Genomic DNA, 20,854 nt, shown 5'->3' with positions numbered 1-20,854 from the left:
TTAAAATACAGCTTTAGTCATTTTCAAACTGAATAACACTTGGAATGTTAAAATTAAAACTCACTATTCCTAAGTGTCAGGCACATAAAATTTTTAAGCACATCTATATCCTTGACTTGTAACCTAAGAATACAAATGATTTTGTCACTGGCCACTTTATCACAATGTACTCCCAATTCATCAGCATGCAAATTCTGTTACAAAAAGTACACATTGGCAAGAAAAAACACTTTGCCTGATCAAAAATACTTTACCTTTTCATCTCATATCGAAATAGAATACCTCAAATATGTTGTCAAGAGTTCAAATAAATATTTAAACTTAATTAAACATAAGATAAAATAAGAAATATTTACCATCTTTTACTAGGACTATTACACTTACCTTAAAATTAGTAGTATGACTCTTACCTTTTTCTGGACTCAAGTTTTTATACACTTCAAGGTCTGCCATTAAATTTAATATTGTTATACATTATTGGCAAGAGCAGTGAAATTTCTCTCTAAAGGCAAAGCCTTTTTCTGATACACATCTCCAAAAAGGAAAAGAAGAAAAAAAAGGCAAAGAAATCCTCAGCAGCCCCAGGAACTTGGCTCATTCTGCCCTGTATGGCATGAGGAGATCTTCACAATCCAGGCTTTACAGTGTGGAGAAAATAAATCCATGAGATATGATTATAGAACTTTGTCCCAAACTGAAAAGCACAGCCAGCTAAGAACACTGGAAGCATCTGCTCAGGGCTGCCGCTATTGTGGGAATGCAGGCGCTGTGGCTACTTTGGGTATGAGACATGCATGCTTAGTGCAGGGCTTAAAACCCTCCAGGCATTATGCACATTTAATGTCTGGGAAGTGTAGGTCTTTAACCATCAAAGAAACCCTCCTCACCTACAGAGGCCATTGAGAAACACTGATTACCATGGTAGTGACGCAGGCTGAATGCAGAAAATGAACATGCACACACACAGAGAAACACACAGAAGCACACACACAGACACGCACACTCTCGGAAGCAAACATCACTCCATTGGAGGCAAAAACAAGCCATTAAAAAATAAGCTATCTGTGGTCCTCTACACTGTACACTACTTTTGTGCCAGTCAGGGTGAGCACATATTATTGACAGCATTGAAGCTTTTCCTTGATTTTTGTCCTTATTCCACACACAAACGTAGCAATGATCATAGAAAAGACTGGAATGTTTTCAACTTAGATTGAACGAGGTGACAGTTTCAAAATACTTGGCAGTAAAGGCTACTTCTCAGGTAAAAATCACATGCCTGTGGGTAAGGGAAGTAGCAAGAATGGGTCTGAGAAAGCTAGTTTTTAGTGAATGAACAAGCATATTATTAAAGTACAATTTTCCCTAAAATATACATAAGAATTATTTGTATGTTTTAATCAACTTCTTCACAGAGATAGGTAGACAGACAGACAGACAAAACAGGCAGGCAAGTCTTTCACAAAGCAATTTACTGTAGTCTTGCATTTAAAAGCTCTAACTAGGTCTCTCCATCCTGAGCATTAACTCCCTTACTCCAGAATTCTCTACTATCAGGGCCCCTTGCCATTTTCTTCTCTCCAGCTTCAGCTGTGCCCCTGAGACTCCCATTACCACCCATTCTGTACATGCCAGCATCAACCCCTCTACTCCACTCCCATTAGGACCACATAGCCCAGATCACTAACCCATCCCTCTCCTCAGAGGCATCAAGTTCTACTCCATTCCTATTCACCTGTTTCCCAACTGAATTGCCCCTCACCCAATTTGCAAACCCCACTGTTTACTCTTAAACACTCTGAGAAATCTGAATGTCAAAGATGTATGTGCAAGTACATATAATTAGGAGATCCTTCTTGCAAGATTGCATCTGATATACACAGAAAGAGAGAGAGAGAGAGAGAGAGAGAGACATATACACCTACCCAAAATAGCAGTTAAGAGTCTAGGAGCCCATCTGCCTGGGTTCAAATCCTGACTCTGCCACCAACCATCTGTGTGACCATGGGCAAGTTATTTAAATGGTCTGCTCCTCGATTTCTTTATTTGCACAATAGGCATAATAATAGTTCCCATTTCAAATGTTACTGCAGGAATTTAATACACATAAAGTGCTTAGAATCAATTATTTTATATTATGATGATTATTATTATCATACTATGGCTATTAGTCTTGAAATCCTTTACATCAACACAGAAATGCAGTGGGGTTCATTGGTTAGTCTTAATGAACCAGTACTTTGAAAGTAGAGTGGTACCCCCAAATTTGAGGTATCTCAGAAATTCCCACTCCTGTTAAATTCAAACGTTTAATACTACCAGATAATCTTATACAAAAAGACAATAGTGTTCCCATAACACAAAATTTGTGCAAAGTGATGGGTTTCTAATTCCTGTGACTTATCAGAACCAAAGCCACCTGAAAAGCAAAAGGCATCTTTCGGTCAATCTCTCACTGCGTCCAGGAAAGAGATGGAGGCCAAAGTGCTCCTTTGGCCCCTCCCAGGGAGGCTGGGAAAAATCTCCCTTCCCTTTCCCTTCCAAAGATTCCCCACCACAATCTTGTGATGCTAACACAAGGTAGGGTCAGGAGAGAGGAAGGGGGCAAACTGCTCCTCCCCCTCCTCATCCATAGGGAGTTTTCTCCCAATAGGTTCTTCATGCTTCTGGCCCTCTAGCCCTCAAAGCTCCCCAGGCTCCTCCCTAGAAAGGCTTAAACATGAAGCCCACCACCACAGCGATGGGCAGTGCCTCAGGTTTATCCTGAATGGGATGGTGAGCACTCAGCAGCTCCACAGAGCAGGCGGGGGAGCTTTTAGAAAACAGGCATGGCCCATGAGTATGCATTTGACCACCAAGGAAAACTCAAGGATTTTTTAGAGTTCAGAAATATCTACACCTTATTAAATATCCAATTCTTCAGCGGCAGCAAATAATTCTCTATGCAGCCCATTTGAAAGACTCCTTTGAAACACCTATTCTAGGGTTGGCAGAGACACTGGATGACTAACACATTGCCCCCTAGTTACTCCCCAGAGTTCTCCCAGCAGAAGGTCATGTATAAAGTCGAGGTCAACAGGCTTTAAGGGTGGTGATGTTTCCTTTGACTGGGTCACCCAACAACCATACAGCTTTAGAATTTTTAACTTCTTACCTGAAATTCTCATTTGAAAAGACTGGGCATTTTCCAGATTAGTTCCAGCACAGTAGTTGGCATACAAAATAGGTACCTCATTAGATGTCTCCAATTTCTAATCATTAGACCTAATAGGAAATTCTCTTCCACCAATCAAGTGAAAAAGAAAAGTGTCTCCGAGTTCAGCTTCTCAATTTACAATGAGTGAACAACTTTAAGCCCCATCTGACATTTTCCTCACCTTTCACACCTGAGTTCTACTTCAGATTTCTTATAGAAACATCACAGAGTAACAGGCTACAGCATGGGCTTCAGAGTCAGATGGAGGAAAATCTGAGTCCCAGCTTTCATGACCTTGCGGAGTTACGGGTGGGGTGGCCAGGTAAAACAGAACACCTAGTTAAATTCAAATTTTGGATAAACAACAAAAAATGTTTTAGTATAAGTATGTCCCATGCAAAATTTCCTATATTTTTATTTGTTAAATCTGACAACCCAACTGAGGGGGCCTCTCTGAGACTAAAATATCGTCATGTGGAGCCTGTAGCACCCACCTCATAGGGTATTTCTGAAGGGTAAATGAGCTAGTATAGGCCAAGAGCCAACTCCCCGTACCTGGACAAATAAGTATGCAATATCCAGAAGTTAAGTGAATGGCCACTCCAATCACTGGGTGGATATAACTTTATTTAATTAAGTCACATGCTAAAGAGGTTGTACACTATACTGTCTCCACACACACCTCAATCTCACCAGCCACATAATTCCAAATTGAGACCAACTCAGGGCAAAAGCATGGCATATATGTCTGCCTCAAGACTCCCAACTCCAATTAGAAAGCCTACTGACACCAAACATGGGAGCCACATCACTTCATGAGGCCATTATTATAAAAGCTACCATTTACCAAACACCATAAACATTACCTTCTCTAATCTTCATGCAAATTCTGCAAGCAGATCTATTAGTATTCTTATTTTAAATTTAGGTAAGGAGACAGATTCAAGTTGGACAAGATGCCCAAGATCATACAGCTGTGCTAGAACCAGAATTCGAACCCAAGCTAACTCTAGGTCAGGCCCTGTCCACCGGCTCCATGTTTCAGGCCAGATGAAAACCATCTACAAGATTTCAGGCCTAAGTTCAGAATTCTTCACTCTCCCAATTAGAGAATGTTCCTCATTGTCAGAAGCTGTTAAGGCCTCTGGCTTAGGAACACAGAGATGCTTAGTAAGTAAAATCATCTGGAAAACCATCATTTCAAATTATCCATGCAATTTTTTATGTTTTTTTAAGTTTTATGTGCATTCAAAGTAGTACAAAAGCAAGTGGAACTCAGCGGTAACTTCACAGTGAAAGAGCCTCTGGGTGGTACCGAGCCACATCCTTGCACAGAACCCGTCCTTTACTCTTAAAGCACCTAGGTAACTTAGTGAAGGGTTGATTTCACAGGAACTTTCACACACTGCTGATAAACTGTAAGTTAAGAGCATAAATTTTGGGGAGCCTGGGTGGCTCAATCGGTTGGGTGTCTGACTTTGGCTCAGGTCATGATCTCGCGTTTCATGGGTTCGAGCCCCATGTCGGGCTGTGTGCTGACAGCTCAGAGACTCGAGCCTGCTTCGGATTCTGTGTCTCCCCCTCTCTCTGCCCCTCCCCTGCTTGTGCTCTCTGTCTCTCAAAAAATGAGTAAATGTTAAAAAAAATTTTTTTAAGAGTATAAATTTTAACAAACTTATTGCAAAGTCAGGAGGCAATATGCAACAAGAGTCATAGAAATGTTTATATTTATTTTAGTCAATAATCATTACTGCTAGAAAGCTATCATAAAGCTATGAGAAATATAAAAATCTATGTACAAGGATATTTCATTAGTATTAGTTATAAAAATAACTGTCAATCTAAATGCCTATCAACAAGAGAACGATTACTAAAATATACATTCATATTTTAGAATTCTATCTAGCCATTAACAATGTTCCAGACATTGCATTACCTGAAGAATGTCTGACATACTATATGAAAAAAGGAGGGGCACCTGGGTGGCTCAGTCAGTTAGGCATCCAATTCTTGATTTTGGCTCAGGTCATGGTCTCATGGTTCGGGAGTTCCAGCCCTATGTCAGGCTCCATGCTGTCAGTGCAGAGTATGCTTAAAATTCTCTCTCTCTCTCTCTCTCTCTCTCTCTCTCTCTCTCTCTCTCCCTCTCTCTCTCCCTCTGCCCCTCCCCTGCTCACACTCACACACACACACTCTCTCTCTCAAGATAAGCAAAATTTTTAAAAAAGAAAAAAGATACAAACTAAATATACGATTTTTATTATGTAAAATGTGTATATAAACACAGAATGGAGGACTAGAAAAATATATGAAAAAGATTAACAATGATATCTCTAGGTATTTTTATTTTCTTCTGAAGTTTAACTATATTTTAATATTTTAGAACTAGCATTTACTTCTTTTGTTCAGGAAACAAAACAACATTTTTTAGAGTACAGCCAGTTTAGTAATACTCAACTAGGGAAGAAATAATCCCTTCCCACTGGTGTATTGAAACAATGAAGAAATGTCTTTGAGAATTACTGACATTTATGGAGCACTGACTACATTTCAGACACTGCTCCTAGCACTGCACATGCCTTATTTCATCCTTACAATGCCTGTACAAGTGAATTAAGTATAATCCTTTCTCTAGTTTCAGATGTGGAAACTGAGGCAGAGAGAAGTCAAGTCACTTCCCTGAGCTGGCCCAGCAAATGAGTCATAGACCTGAGATCTGAATCCCCACAGCCTGTATTCAGGACTAATGCTCTTCACCACATAAGGCAGTACAGAGATCCTGCGATCTATTTTTTCATCTGAAAGCCTTGTACAGCAGCACATAGAACTATTAGAGCTTAATTCCTTTTATGAAATCTCACTGTGCGCTCAACTACACAGGGAGCCCCAAATCCTCAATATAATGTAGCAAAATCACCCATATAACTACACAAACAGATGAAACCCCAACAAGAATCCTACACATACATACAAATTCAAAGAGCTAGATTTCAGGATACCCCCAAATGGATGCTCCAGGGAGATCCATGCTACCAGGATGAGCGAGCACATTTGCTTCGGTAAGTCAGGGGGATCCTCCACTGCGGCATTATTCTGCCTGAGGCCTCCCTTCTTCACCCCAAGCTGGTTCAGGTCATTCTGGGGACACTGGGGACACTGGGCACCAGTCCTTCAACAAAATCCCCTGACCACTCCAGACCATCTGTACTTACTAGCTCTCTTAGGCAATACCTGGCTCTCAAGTAGGGGCAGCTCCATCCAATTAGTCGGTCTATGCAAATCACAGACATCAAAGAAGAGCAGCTAACTGAAGGGTAGAGACCTTTGCCCCTGAGGGTCTATTAATCTATGGGATAGCACTGGAAATCTGCTCTTGGTTTATATTTACAATGGACTCAACTAAGGAAAGCTGCTGCAGTCGTTGCAGATTTGAAGTTACATGGATTAAAAAGAGTAGGGCTCCTATATCCACTCAAACCAGCACAGCACACACCCATGACCTATTCATCACCAATGCATTTAAGGAGACCACTATTATATGAAGCTCAGAAACTCCTGTCAGGACTATCCCAGAAAACTGCTAGAGCTTTTGCATCAAGTACCATGGAACAAAACGGAATGTTACCATGAGTTCATCTTCAAAGAAAAAGTTAAGGTGCTCCACAAAGGGGTATGTAATGTCCTTAAACGCTCAGTGGCGGTAATCGTGATAACCTTGCCACTCCTGTGTGGTGCTTTCCATTCTATCCCTTACAAAGCCCTTTAAGGAACGGATGCCTCAGTGAACCTGACAACTGTATGAAGTGGGAGAGGCACCAGGATCATCTTGCCTTACAGATGTGGAAGCTGAGCCTCAGAGACTCTTCATGACTTGCCCAAGATCACAAAAGTAACAGCAGGGTGGGAGGGAATACCTGAAACTGGACTTTCTAATCCAAACACAGGGTCCTTCCCCCATATCGTGTGTACACCCTTAACATTACTGCCAGCAAGAAATAACTGCTAGACAATAGAGTATAACCAAGAACTGTAAACCCCGTGCGCTACAAAAATGTCATCTGAGAGCCGAGGAAGATCTGGAGGAACACAGGTTTCTATCCAATGACTGTTAAACTATGCTGAGAATGGCAGAAACAAGGATTCTATTTAGGCAGCAGGCTTACCATGGCTGTTTATTCATCACTGGAGACAGAGAACTACGTATTCTAATCATATGGAACATGTCCTATAGATCACACATGCTTGTCAAATAAACCAGTTTGGATTTCTCCTTCATTAAATACCTGATGTGCATCAGTGAGCAGTAATTGCTACACATTTTTAAACGTATGAATCCCAAAACAAACTAAGTATTACCCATATTTAATATTGCTATGTTCCACAGGACAGAGATGAGCCACCCTTTGGCCCCACTGCCTCTTTGAAATGATGTTTCCTTGATGATTTATTGATCTCTCTCTCAAGACTCTTGGCGTTAAAATTAACATTCTCATTTTTTTGAAAGATGACTATTGGTCATGTCACTTTAAATTTTATAGGTTAGCATAAAAATTTACAGGCACATCACTATCAGTTTCATGAAGATGTCAATATAACTCAAAATAAAATCCTTGGTAGGCTCAGAGCTTGATTTCAGTTTGAGCTATCCACAAATAACTGAGACCTCACGAGCAAGTTTTTGTACACAGGCCCTGTAAGAAACCCAGGAGCTTGCAGCCAGTGAACACTTAAGGCACTTGAAATGCTTTTGGTAGAGACATGGAAAATGTGAAAACTCAACTGACATTTGAGTTTCATGAATTCATATCTAGATATAAATAAAGGTACCTAGACTTTATAAAGTCAGCATCAACTGTTTAGGTATCTACCATCAGTTCTGATCAGTGTTAATTATAACATCAAGAGAGGGGAATTAACCAGAGATAGGTAGGCACATGGGAATCTCTAATAGTTGTTGACAGTGACATATATTAAAACAAGTATCTTCTCTTGGGGCTGAAGCTTTAATTAAATTCTCAAAACTTAAGTAGTGACACATTCAAACTCCCCCACAGCACTCAGGAGACATGTGTATCATTGAACAGAGAAGCCCCTTTACCTCCCCCCTTGGGAGGAGAGACTGGACAGATGGAGTGTAAGAGTCCAGAATTAACCCGAGGTACTTGTACTCTCCAGCACTCCAGCCAAAGCAGGACCATTTGCTTAAATAATAACCATGCTTGTGCCTATCTGATATTTTAGTAGAGGACGTTTTACATGACTTAATCTGACATCTCTGAGTTTAATAAAAAGTAAATGATATTATCTGCCCAGGCATTGCTTGGCTTACAGTCAAAGAGGGATTATAATATGTGCATTCAAATGGGAGGCACACGTGGTCATCATAATGCAAACCCCTTATCCGTTAATACTGAACCCCAGAACACTACCTATACAGCTTGGTCCCACGAGGAGTGCAAACACAAAGATAACCATAGGAGAAAGGAGTGAGGGAAAGGGGAGAAGGAGATTCTAGATTATTAAATGACCTCCCTCTAAGCAAAGCTCTTCTGAGTACAGAGTGGAAAGCAACTCATATCCCTGAATACAGTCAGTAGTCCCAACAGCTCAGGCCAAACAGACAGCAGCCACATCTCTGGAAAGTGTCATAGGCCACCCAAAGCCAAGGCCTGGTTAAGTAGGGACCAAACTGCAAGGTTCATTCTGCACAGCCAGCTGACCCCAGCCCCAGCCTGCTTCAGAGCTGTTTTTGCCTCTGTGCAGCTGACCAGAGACGCTCTTGAGAACAGGAAGCAGGTTCCAGGGAGAACTGAATGTCCATAAGCACCCTAAAGGACAGGAAGAAGATGCACTCCTCTGAAACTCTAATCCTCTGGTGTCTGGGAAGGATATTTTAACAACAAAATATGACCTTCAGGGCAAGGATGACCTTAAAAGACCGAGGCAGAGAGACCCCGGCCCTCTTTCTGGAAGAAAACCAAGGAAAAGGATTGTACTGACTTCTCTGGTAACAATTTTCAATATGTCACAATGCAAACATTATAACAGTCTAAATTCCTAACCTAAATTACTCTACAGAATTGAAAAGTCGACCCCTTTGTTGCTTTCTTGATGAGACAGAATATGGTCATCCTCCACACCTTCAACAGTGCATTTCCCATGTATTCCTTTCCAGTCTCTCTTCCCTGGGTCAAGTAATGTCATTTCTTCAGCCTTTCTTTCTTCTTCTATTATTTCCCCCAACAACAATCCTGGCTTATTGATCTTTTTTTCTGCCTAATAGCCATCCTATGCAGGTGGGACATAGCCACAGGGAGGACTACAACATAAACTCCAAAAAAAGGAACAGTAAATTTCCTGTCTACAGATGCACTCCCAGGGCCTAGAGTGCGTCAGGCCAGTTGTGGGCACCAAGGAAGTCTGAGAGCAGGGAGACCCACCTGAACACAGAAGCTCAGATTCCAGAAAGCTGTCCAACTGCCAGGAAGACTCTGGGAATAAAGCAGGACCTCAGACCCCAAAGGATGATGGAAGGAATCCAAAACTGGGGAGCATGAAGAAAACCAGTTACTGCGATAGGAGTATATGTTAAGGCTGAATGAGGGAACGACCACAGAAAGTCTTTTCTCTATAAATCTGAGAGAAGATGAAGATGGAAACTACTCATGGGCTGTTCCCTTGACACAAAAATTATTATCAACTTATTAAAGTTTCCCAAATGGCCTTCTAGTAAACACATTAGCCCAGAGATTTAGGATGAGAGAGAGAAACAGCCTATGGTACCAAAAGAAGGTAGAGATCCTTAGGAGAAAAGGAGAAAGGGAGTTCCAAACTGAAAGAAATTAAGCACAGTGGGGCGAGAGTTAGGGGCACGGAGTAGTTGAAAACTATGTGACAGCTCTCAGATATGGAATCAAAACGACACAAGTTCAAATCTTGTTCCCACCAGCTAGCTCAGCAACCTGAGCCAAATTATTTTAAATTCCCCTAAGCCTCAGTTTCCGTATCTACAACAGTACCTACGGTATCAGATTCAGAAGTTCCTAGCCCAGTATAAAAGTCCTCTAAGCAGGACCAGCTACATAATCTCTGGGTCCAGTACAAACTGAAAACATGGGCCTTTGTTCAAAAATAAAGAATTTTAACAGGGCACCTGGGTGGCTCAGTTGGTTAAGCCACCAACTCTTGGTTTCAGCTCAGGTCATGATCTTCACAGTTCGTGAGTTCAAGTCCTGTGTCAGGCTCTGCGCCAGCAGTGTAGATCCTGCTTGGGATCTTCTCTCTCCCTCTCTCTGCCCCTCCCCTGCTCGTGCGCTCTCTCTCTCTCTCTCTCAAAATAAATAAATAAACTTAATTTTTTTTAATTTTTTTTAACGTTTATTTATTTTTGAGACAGAGAGAGACAGAGCATGAACAGGGGAGGGGGCAGAGAGAGAGGGAGACACAGAATCGGAAGCAGGCTCCAGGCTCCAGCCATCAGCCCAGAGCCCAACGCGGGTCTCGAACTCAGGGACTGCGAGATCGTGACCTGAGTTGAAGTCGGATGCTTAACCGACTGAGCCACCCAGGCGCCCCAATAAACTTAATTTTAAAAAAATAAAGAATTTCAAGATGGCAATGGTAAAGCATTAAAGCAAGGACCCGTCACACACACCTCGGGCCAGCCCTACCATGAGAACTTAGTTGTTGGTTTTTTTTGTTTAAGATTTTTTGTTAAATGTTTTATTTATTTTTGTGAGTGCACAAGCAGGGGAGGGGCAGACAGAGAGTGACAGACAGAAGATCCAAAGTGGGCTCTGCACTGACAGCAGCAAGCTGTATGTGGAGCTTGAACTCACAAACCGCGACATCATGACCTGAGCCGAAGTCTGTGTCACTCAACGAACTGAGCCACTCAGGTGCCCCATTTAGTAGTTTTTATGATGCCATAGCATTTTCTCTATGTTTGTTAGTGTCCTTCCCCAGGTCTGTTTCCCTATAGAGATCAGATTTAAAAAAAACAAAACAAAACAAAACAAAAAAAAAAAAACCTTTCAAAAATAAAGGACCTAAAAAAACATTTAAAGGGCCTTACCAATTTTAAATTAACTTAAATTGATAATCGTGCCATGATTATAAAAGGTAATATCCCCATTCTTAGGACATATATACTGAGGTATTTAGGGGCAGACCATGAGGTATGGAACTTATTTTCAAAGTATTCATAAAAAATAATTTGTGTGTGTGTGTGTATGTGTGTAGAGAGTGAGTGTACAAGTTTGTAATGATAAAGCAAATGGTGTTAAAGTTAACAGTAAGTAGGGCACCTGGGTGGCTCAGTCGGTTAAGAGTCCAACTTCAGCTCAGGTCATGATCTCACAGTTTGTGAGTTCATGCCCTGTGTCAGGCTCTGTGCTGACAGCTCAGAGCCTGGAGCCTGCTTCAGATTCTGTGTCTCCCTCTTTCTCTGGCCCTTGCCCACTCATACTCTGTCTCTGTCTCTCTCTCTCAAAAATAAATATTTTTTTAAAAATTAAAAAGCAAGTTATCAGTAAGTAAATCTGGGTAAACACAAATGAAGTTGCTTTGTTGTATTCTTATTCTTGCAACCTCAATTCTTGAGGAGCCAATTACTTCCAAAGAAAAAGCTTCCATAACATAAAGTTCCCACGTGAGCTTGGGGGGCGTGGAGACAGAGGAAGAGAGCAACAGCAAAGGAGAGGCAAGGCTGTAAGCTCTACACAGACAGGGGCCATTTCAACTTTGTTAACTGCAGAATTCCAGCATCGAACTTAGGTCAACAAACATTTAAGGCAGGAAGCAGAAAGGAAGCAACATCCTGTGCTCAAACTAGCTTGGGGAATAAGGACCCGGGGCAGGGACAGATGGTTGATAGTTATACCCGCACTTGGGAACCAGCAAGCTGCCTCCATTTAGCATGAGACCAAGAATCGTGTGAATATGGGCGAACAGTAGTAGCACATGGTGTGTACCACCCCCTGCACCACACTGAACAGGGCCTCAGTTCTTATCACTTGCTAATAGTTCAGGCAAACTCATCTTAGGCCCACCATTTGACCTTCCCAGGCTTCAGGATCCTCACTGACAGAATGTGGGAGATTACGAGTGCATTCACTTACTGGGCATCTCCCATATGCCAGGCCCTAAAGTCACATTCCCTGTTCTCTACAGCTTTCATTCTAGAAGGATCTCACAAACTGGATGCAGATTTTCTCGAGATCCTTGTGGTCTTTTCCAGCCCTGAAAATTCCACACAAAAACTATGGGGCTTTTTACTTAAAAAATAGCACCAATATTATGGTATAACCACTCTCTGAAGTAGTCATAGAAAATGGAAAAAAAAAAATAGGAGCGCCTGGGTGGCTTAGTCAGTTAAGCATCTGACTTTAGTTCAGGTCATGATCTCAGTTTGTGGGTGCGAGCCCCATGTCGGGCTCTGTGCTGACAGCTTAGAGCCTAGAGCCTGCTTCAGATTCTGTGTCTCCCTCTCTGCCCCTCCCCCACTCATACCCTGTCTCTCAAAAATGAATAAACATTAAAAAAAAAAAAAGTAAGAAAATGCATACTCTCCTAAAGGTGAAAATATATTCAAGTGGCCTATGTTTAACTTTTTTAAATTTATTTTTATTTTAGAAAGAGAGAGAGTCAGAGGAAAGAGAGAGAGAGAGAGAGAGAGAGAGAGAGAGAGAGAGAGAGAGAATCCTAAGCAGGCTCAGAGCACAGCCTGACGTGGGGTTTGATCCCAAGACCCTGGGATCATGACCTGAGCCAAAATCAAGAGTTGGATGCTCAACCAACTGAGCCACCCAGGAGCCCCTATGGTTAACTTTTTTTTTTAAATCTACATACACATGGGCAGTGAAATGCTTGAGAACATACACAATTAAGCCTTCTACCAATAATCAAGTTGATTTTTAGCTACCAAAATTCTTGTTCCTTAACAAGGTATACAAATAGTAAGAATTTCAAAAATTTAATAAAGCTCTGTGGCTAGAAAAAAAAAACATTATAAAAGATAGAAATACTTTTTAAAGCAATAAATTTTAGCAATGAGAAAAATAACTGTAAAGTGTAGAATAATAATTAGTATTAAAATTAAAACATCCGAAGTGTTTTAATTTTCTGCTTCATTAGTCCTCCTCATTCACAGTCAACTGGCATAAAAATGGTTACAAAGGCTAATTTTGTTAAAGACCTTGGAGAAAAGAGGAAAGAATTGCTCCTTCATGAATACTAAAGATGATAAAATAGGAAACCAATAACATTTTATCACTTTATAGAAATTAATCTAATTTAAAAATAATTTAGTACTATGCTTTATGCAGAACTTGTTATGTATCCAAGAAAAAAATTTATAATATTAGTATCATGGTACCTACAGTTGCCAGATATTAAACATCTGCACTGATTTATATAATTTAGGACAAATGGTAAGGGACAAGAGATCAAAAATATAATTAAAGATTCAAAATAAGAGGCATATGAAAATAGTATTTCCCAGATGGATTCTCAGGAGCTAAAGTGGGAGCACAGATCTATGAAAGTTGGTCTCAAACACAGGCTGCAAGTTGAGATGCCAAGTATTTGTCCTTCAAAAACCATCCTCATGGACTCTGACGTAATTCACAAAGATCTGGACACTCTATTATTTTTTGGTAGATGCAAAGAGGGACCACTTTAACAAGTTAACTTCTACAACTAAAGGCCATTCTTCTACAGTTTTACAGAGCAGCAGCTTTAAAAGCTTTATCCTTAGAAATGAAAAATGCTCTAAATGTCCTTTGGATTCACGGAGTCAACACTTTACCAGATAGTAAATTACCAGATAGTGAAATCATTACTTGATCCAAATGCTACATGGATTATATTACTCTATTTGTAAAGTTCAGCACCTGGCTCCCCACAGAGAGTTAATAATCATTTATTAGCTACGAAGACAGATACAAAAGTCACTTGGATGCCACCGGGTGGGGAGAGCCCTGTCTCATGGAACCCTGCTGCCCTCAATGAAGGGCCAAACAGGGCCAATGCCCAGAACTTTCTGCCCTGTTGTTCCATCTCTGCAATGAATATCTTCTGAGTCACCTGGCTAATACACAGAGGCTTTGAAATGCTTTCAGGTAAAATTCCTTTTATGTCACAATATTCCAATGCTGTAAAGAGCTAACCATTTCCCATAACCAGAAAGTGAAGAGATTTACAAGAGGTATCCTGCAGAAAATCCACATAGCATTTCATAATACTTAGCTCAGATCATAAAGACCAGTTCAACTGCATTAGCAGAAGGTTGGCATTTAGAATTAACTCTGCCAATAGCTGGTTGGTATGAATATGAACCAGTCACCTTCTTACCTATTAAAAAAAGAGCGGTTTTAGAGAGAGGTTTATAACAGATTACTTTGAAATATGATAAAAACTAAGGACTGTGTTCATAGAAGGATGCACAAATGTATACATATATACATAGCATGTTTTGAATAATGTTCAATGATTTCACTAATGTCCTGAATCCCAGTCACAGGTTCAGTTTGGAATCCTTCAATCAGATGGCTTCCCAAGTCCTTGCTAGTTCTGATATGCCAGGCATCATTGCAGACCAGGGTATTGCTTATATCCTCAGCTATACCTTCCTAGGTTTAGACATAGGAGGTTCATATTTTTAAGTCCATTCTACAAAGAAAATTACCTGGGCATTTATAGCTTCATGTCTCCCACTTGAAAATCTGAGCACTGTGGGGGAACCTGGGTGGCTTAGTCAGTTAAGCGTCTGACTCTTGGTTTCAGCTCAGGTCGTGGTCTCATGGTTTGTGAGTTCGATTCCTGCATCGGGCTCTGTGCTGACAGTGTAGAGCCTGCTTGGGATTCTGTCTCCAACTCTCTCTGCCCACCTCCCCTGCTCTCTCTCCCTCTCTCAAAACAAATAAGCTTTTAAAAAAATTTTTTAAAAGAAAATCTGAGCATTGGGATAGCATTTGGGGTCTCTGTCTTTAACTATATCCCTTGCAGACAAGTTTCCACCATCCAAATGTATCATTTGGTGGGAAACAGTTCTTCTCTTCCCCCTAACTCCCTTCCTCTCCCAATTCTTCCTTGGAGGTAGGAATATGCTCAAGGGCTCACACCTAAGCCCAGTGGATCTCAGAGAAGTGTTTACACTTTACAGTGTATACAAATCGCCTGGGTATCATGTTAAAATGCAGATTCCAAATCAGTAGGTACCAGGTGCAACTCAGAGTCTGCATTTCTAACATGTTCCCAAGGACCACTACAGCTGATACCAGTTCTCAGCCCCCGTGCACTGGTTCCCTAAGTGTTCTTCTCAGCTTAAAGGCAACTCACATTGGTGTCTCTGTGGAGTTCTTCAGTAGCCCCTAAAAGATCTAGAAGCCTTTTTAAAACACGCAAACCCACACCCTCAATTGCTTTAAAAGAAAAAAGTTTGTGTAACACATCATTGTATCAAAGTAGAGAAACCCCAGGATTTAAGAGTCTGACAAACCTGGGTTTGAACACCATAATCTAACAATGTGGTCTGATAGCAAATTGTTTACTTCTCTGAGTCTCATCTGTAAAACTGTCTTGTTGAAAGACTCAAGAGAGAGAATGCTGGTAAAGCAACTACCATCACCAATTTGATTCAGGATTAACTCAAATTCCCTGATGGTGCCCCAAGATTATTCAAATGTAGAATCCATGGATTCCTCCTGACTAGGTCTAAATTTAGTTATCTTAACACTAGCCCCAAATTGCTGTGTCCGCCATACAACCCCATGTGCAAAGAAGGAGGTATCAGGCAAGCACACAAGTGATCCAAGATTTCTCATTCACACTCTGAAACTTCTAGGAATAACACAGGGGTCCTCAGCATTAGTTTTCTCACACAAAGAGAGATTAGGGGTGAAACAGATGTCTACAAAGGCTGACAAAGTTTGCCATCTACAAAAAAATGTATGTGTTTCTCTAAGTCTCTAGGTACCCCCTTTACCAAGGTAGATAGGCAAACAATTCTAATGATATGCAGGATTACATCTGATGTATTCCAAATGATGGCACTGTTCCCTCTAATTCCTGTGTTTCATTTTTATTTCTCTATCAATTCTTAAATTATCCTGCTGTGAACTGGGTAGTAATCATTATGGATTAATCACAACAAAATACTATTTGTATGTTCTTTGTTACCTATTCTTCTTAGGAACCTTCCCAAAGTATTTCTGTTCATCATCAGGAGGCCATGGATAACACTGTGAGATCAGTTAACGCTCAAAGGTTCATTTTTGTATCATGTAACAGATATATTGGCTATAAAGACAAATCACGGGACACTAAGAAAACATGATATTAAAAAAGAGTAAGAAGTAAGGGTACCTGGGTGGTTCAGTTGGGTAAGTGTTCAACTTTAGCTCAGGTCATGACCTCATGGTTTGTCAGTTCAAGCCCCGCACTGGGCTCCGTGCTAACAGCAAAAACCCCACTTCGGATCCTCTGCCGTCTTCTCTCTGCCCCTTCCCCACTCATGCTCACGCTCTCTCTCTCTCTCCCCCCCCCCCTCCCCCCCTCTCTCCCCCCTCTCTCCCCTTCCTTTCCCCCCCCCCTCAAAAATAAATAAACGTAAAAAAATATGAAGTCTGTTAGGAAAGAAAATATGAAGGTGAGCATATCACTTGCCCCCCCCCCCACAACGCCTCTGCATAAAAATCAAGATTTTCTTTTTTTTTTTTTTTCAACGTTTATTTATTTTTGGGACAGAGAGAGACAGAGCATGAACGGGCGAGGGGCAGAGAGAGAGGGAGACACAGAATCGGAAACAGGCTCCAAGCCATCAGCCCAGAGCCCGACGCGGGGCTCGAACTCACGGACCACGAGATCGTGACCTGGCTGAAGTCGGACGCTTAACCGACTGCGCCACCCAGGCGCCCCAAAATCAAGATTTTCAAGCATCCCTTTTGCCCGGAATAAAGAAAAATTACATACTGAATTATATCAGTAAACTAATACCTGATTTAGCTTACTATCATTATCAATCAATGTTTCAGTCAATCAACAACTTTAGTCCTCGGGGTACCTGGGTGGCTCAATACATTAAGCATTCAACTCCTGGTTTTGGTTCAGGTCATGATTTCAGGGTTCATGGGTTCAAGACCCACATCAGGCTCTGGGCTGACAGTGTGGAACCTGCTTGGGATTCTCTCTTTCTCCCTTTATGTGGGGAAATAGGTTCTACTTACATAAATGAGTAAGAAGAAAATCTTAGAGCAGAAAGACACCACCACAGGATGAATGCACTCGAGGTTAGCTAGCGAGATATTGTAATGGGATCATGAGTAACTTGTTATACCACCTGCAAGAAATTGCTTCCCAGCTGACACCAATGTACCTTGATCACAAACTCCACTTTCCTCCCAGACCCTTTGCTTCTTACCTACACAAGTTAATGATTACTATCTGATTGTTTTCTCCATGTTCATGTGTGTAAGATCCTATTTTCTTCATGTTCTCCACGTGGGTAATAACTTGTTTTCTCCATGTTCATCACGTGTATAAGATCTTGTTTTATTAACATTCACCACGAGGATAATGTCTTGTGAGCTCAACAAAATACGGAGAGGAAGCTCCTGTTCAGGGCTCTTGTCTCCTCCGGGACATTAGCCTCTCTCATATTCAATTCTGCATCCGCTCTCTTGCTGGATAAGAGAGAACTCCAGACTCATAGTCTGTGACACCTTTCTCTCTGCCCCTCCTGCATTTGCGTGCACTCTCTCAAAATAAATAAACTTTAAAAAACAAAATACAACTTTAGTCTACTGATTCTCACCCCTCCTAGTGCATCAAACTCACTTAAAGATAAATATATAGAGATATAAAGGTATAGATATATACCTAGATAAAAATGTAGATATAAGGAATCAGTGAATTAAGATATCTGGGTCCCACACCCAAGAGATTATTTTACTGGACTGAACTAGACCCCAAGCATCAATATTTTTTAGATTCTAATGTATAACCAGAGTTGAGAATTGCTACTTAATCTTTGGTTTTTCAATCATTTTAAGAAAGCAGAGACTTAAAACACATACTGAGGGGCGGCTGGCTGGCTCACTTGGTACAGCATGCAACTCTTGATCTCAGGATTTTAAGTTCAAGCCCTACATTGGACGTAGAGCTTGCTTTAAATAAATAAATAAAACACATACTGAGATTACGTTTTCTGTTTCTTTGATCTTTTCTATACTCCCCAACTTGTTTTTACAGTGAGGCTGCATTGCTATCACCAGAAAAATAAAATGGAAAAAAAAAATGTTTTAAGGAAACCAGTATCCACAAAATCCCAAGCATAAATGACCCTTCTACATTTTCCCTCTTCCTCAATATTCACACTATTTGTGTCCATATCCTTCTTATTAGATGTCCCCTCTTCCCATACTTTTATGATTTAGTACAATACAGGCTATCATAGAAAATAACCATTATCAAATTCATGAATTCTATAGCTCTGTATCTGCCACCTTAAGTCCGGGGTTTTCAATCCACCAGAATCTAATTGGCTGCCCATTGGCATCTCCCAGGGAGTTCTAAAAATTCCCCCACATCCTGGACACACCCCAGACCAATTAGATGAGAATCTCTGAGTGGGACACACAACAGTTTTATATCCCCAGGTGACTCCAACGTGCAGCCAAGGCTGGGAACCAGTGGCTTTAAGAGTTAATTAATACAAGTCTCCACATCTAGCAGTAAGCTCCTGCTAGCTTAAAAGCACAATACCTTGGTGTAATTTCAAAGAATGGTCATTTGTGAATATGCATCGATGTTCAATTTCAGGTTGGCAAGGAATAAAAATAGACACTAAATAATAAATGTGTTCACTGTTCCCCCTTTTAATTGGACATAAGTCACCATCTTTTATAGTTAAATATGAAAAAGTCTAAGAACACTGTCACATATTCTGACCCAGTTATAAAATAGGCAAAACAAAATTGGACAAAAAATGTTTTCACAAACTCTGCATTTATCTTACTCAGGTCAGTGTTATTTCTGAGTGACTTTGCTACTTGGTAGTCAGAATTATGCTCTTATATTGCTTGAGATTCTTAGATGAAAGACCTAGGTGCTGACCATTCTTCTTGTTTGTAAATCTGAAATAAAGTGCATCTGCTAAAGTTTTAAAGAAATCCTATTCTGTTTGATTATTCTTCTCATGTACCCCCAGGCCTCCTATCCTCCTCTTTTACAGAGAAAACTGGTGCTTTTGTTTTGGTGCAGGTCTGTTCTATGCTCTCTGGAGTAAGAATTAGCCCACAGACAACACTCACTTCTGTGGAATGAACATTTTTCAGACACAAGAAGCAGAGAATTTTAACAGTATGCAAAATACTGCAATTAAACAGGTTTTGCTGATAGTGTTATTTTAATGAGTGAAACCTCCATATTCAGAGTTGAATAAAATAAACACACATATGACCAACATGGAAATTCTGGAGAGTAGTCTTAAATGAATTCAAAAAGTCTAAAATTCTTTTAAAGAAATGGGTTTGTCCTTTTCCACTTCAAGCCATTACACATCTGTAATAATCTCTTCTAAAGCACACTCGGATTCTCAGTAGAAGTGGCCTTTTCCTTCTCAGTCTCAGGTAGGAATGGTTTATGGGTATTGCTTTGTTTTCTAAGGCAAAAGCATGAGTGAAGGAAAGAAGAGGGTCTGCAGCCAGAGAACTGATGCATTCCACAGCACAAAGATTAAAAGCTTAGCTCAGAGTGCAAAAATAATGAAACAGTAGGTGGTTCTTAACTCCCCTCTTGAGTGAATTCACTCTGCGGTATTTTACTGAGCACCTACTATAATGTATGCAACGTACTGTACAACGTACCAGAGATAGAAGTCAGAAAAGTCTCTATTCTCCTGGAACTTAGAAGGAATGGGGCGGACAGAAATTAAACTGGTTTTCATGAAACTATTGTATTACCACAGGGATAAAACAGTGAGTCAGCAGTGCAGGGCAACAGGAGAGCCTAAAACAGGAGCCTGACCTAGTCTGGGAAGTCAGAAAAGGCTTCTCTGCAGAAAGGACCTTTACTCTGGGATCTGAAGGAGGAGTTGAAAGCTGGACAAGTGAAGGAGTGAGTTTTGTGAGCATGGAATGCAAAAGTCCACACAGCCAGGGCATAATGAAGGAGGGGAAGAGCAAGTTGAGGCTGGCGAGGCCAACTGGTACCAGCGGGACGGTGGAGTTCTGCTGCAGACGTGAGTCTGAGGGCCCGGAAGGCATCAGCAGAGTGTCAGCTGAGAGGGTGGACATCTGGGTATGGAGCACCGAAGGGCAGTCTAAACCAGGGTGCACCGTTGGGAGTTACCAGCATGTGGACGGGAGCTGAAGCTGTGGAAGGGTGAAACCACTCCACACTAGGCCACGAGCCTTAAATATGAGATCTGAATATCCTTTGACACCAAGAGTTTGCACTTGTAATAACCTCAGACATGCTTGCTGAGCGAAATGAGCCCTAAGGTAATACATAAAGTATCAAAGGTCTATTGGGATGACTTTTCATTTACACAATACAAAAGAACAAACTACAATTTTTTATTTATTTTATTATTTTAGAGTGAGCAAGAGAGCATGGCAGAGGGGCAGAGAGAGAGACAGAGACAGAGACAGAGAAAAT

General features: G+C 40.9%; 1 protein-coding gene across 8 annotated transcripts in view; it reads right to left on the bottom strand.

Annotated features, from left to right (window-relative positions):
• PLCH1 (phospholipase C eta 1) overlaps window positions 1–20,854 on the bottom strand; it is a 221,236-nt gene that overhangs the window by 158,402 nt on the left and 41,980 nt on the right. The window contains exon 1 of one of the 8 annotated variants that reach the window (XM_019810539.3): window positions 411–1,686. The exons of the other annotated variants lie outside the window; for them this stretch is intronic. Within the exon in view, the coding sequence (XP_019666098.1) occupies window positions 411–453 (43 nt within the window). The 5' untranslated portion in view covers window positions 454–1,686. Of the gene's footprint in view, window positions 1–410; window positions 1,687–20,854 lie in introns of those variants that run through there. 8 annotated transcript variants of the gene reach the window in all.

Source organism: Felis catus, chromosome C2 (assembly GCF_018350175.1).
Source record: "Felis catus isolate Fca126 chromosome C2, F.catus_Fca126_mat1.0, whole genome shotgun sequence".
Lineage (NCBI taxonomy): Eukaryota > Metazoa > Chordata > Mammalia > Carnivora > Felidae > Felis > Felis catus.
The sequence above is the reverse complement of the archived record's forward strand: the minus strand, read 5'-3'. Positions and strand labels throughout refer to the sequence as shown.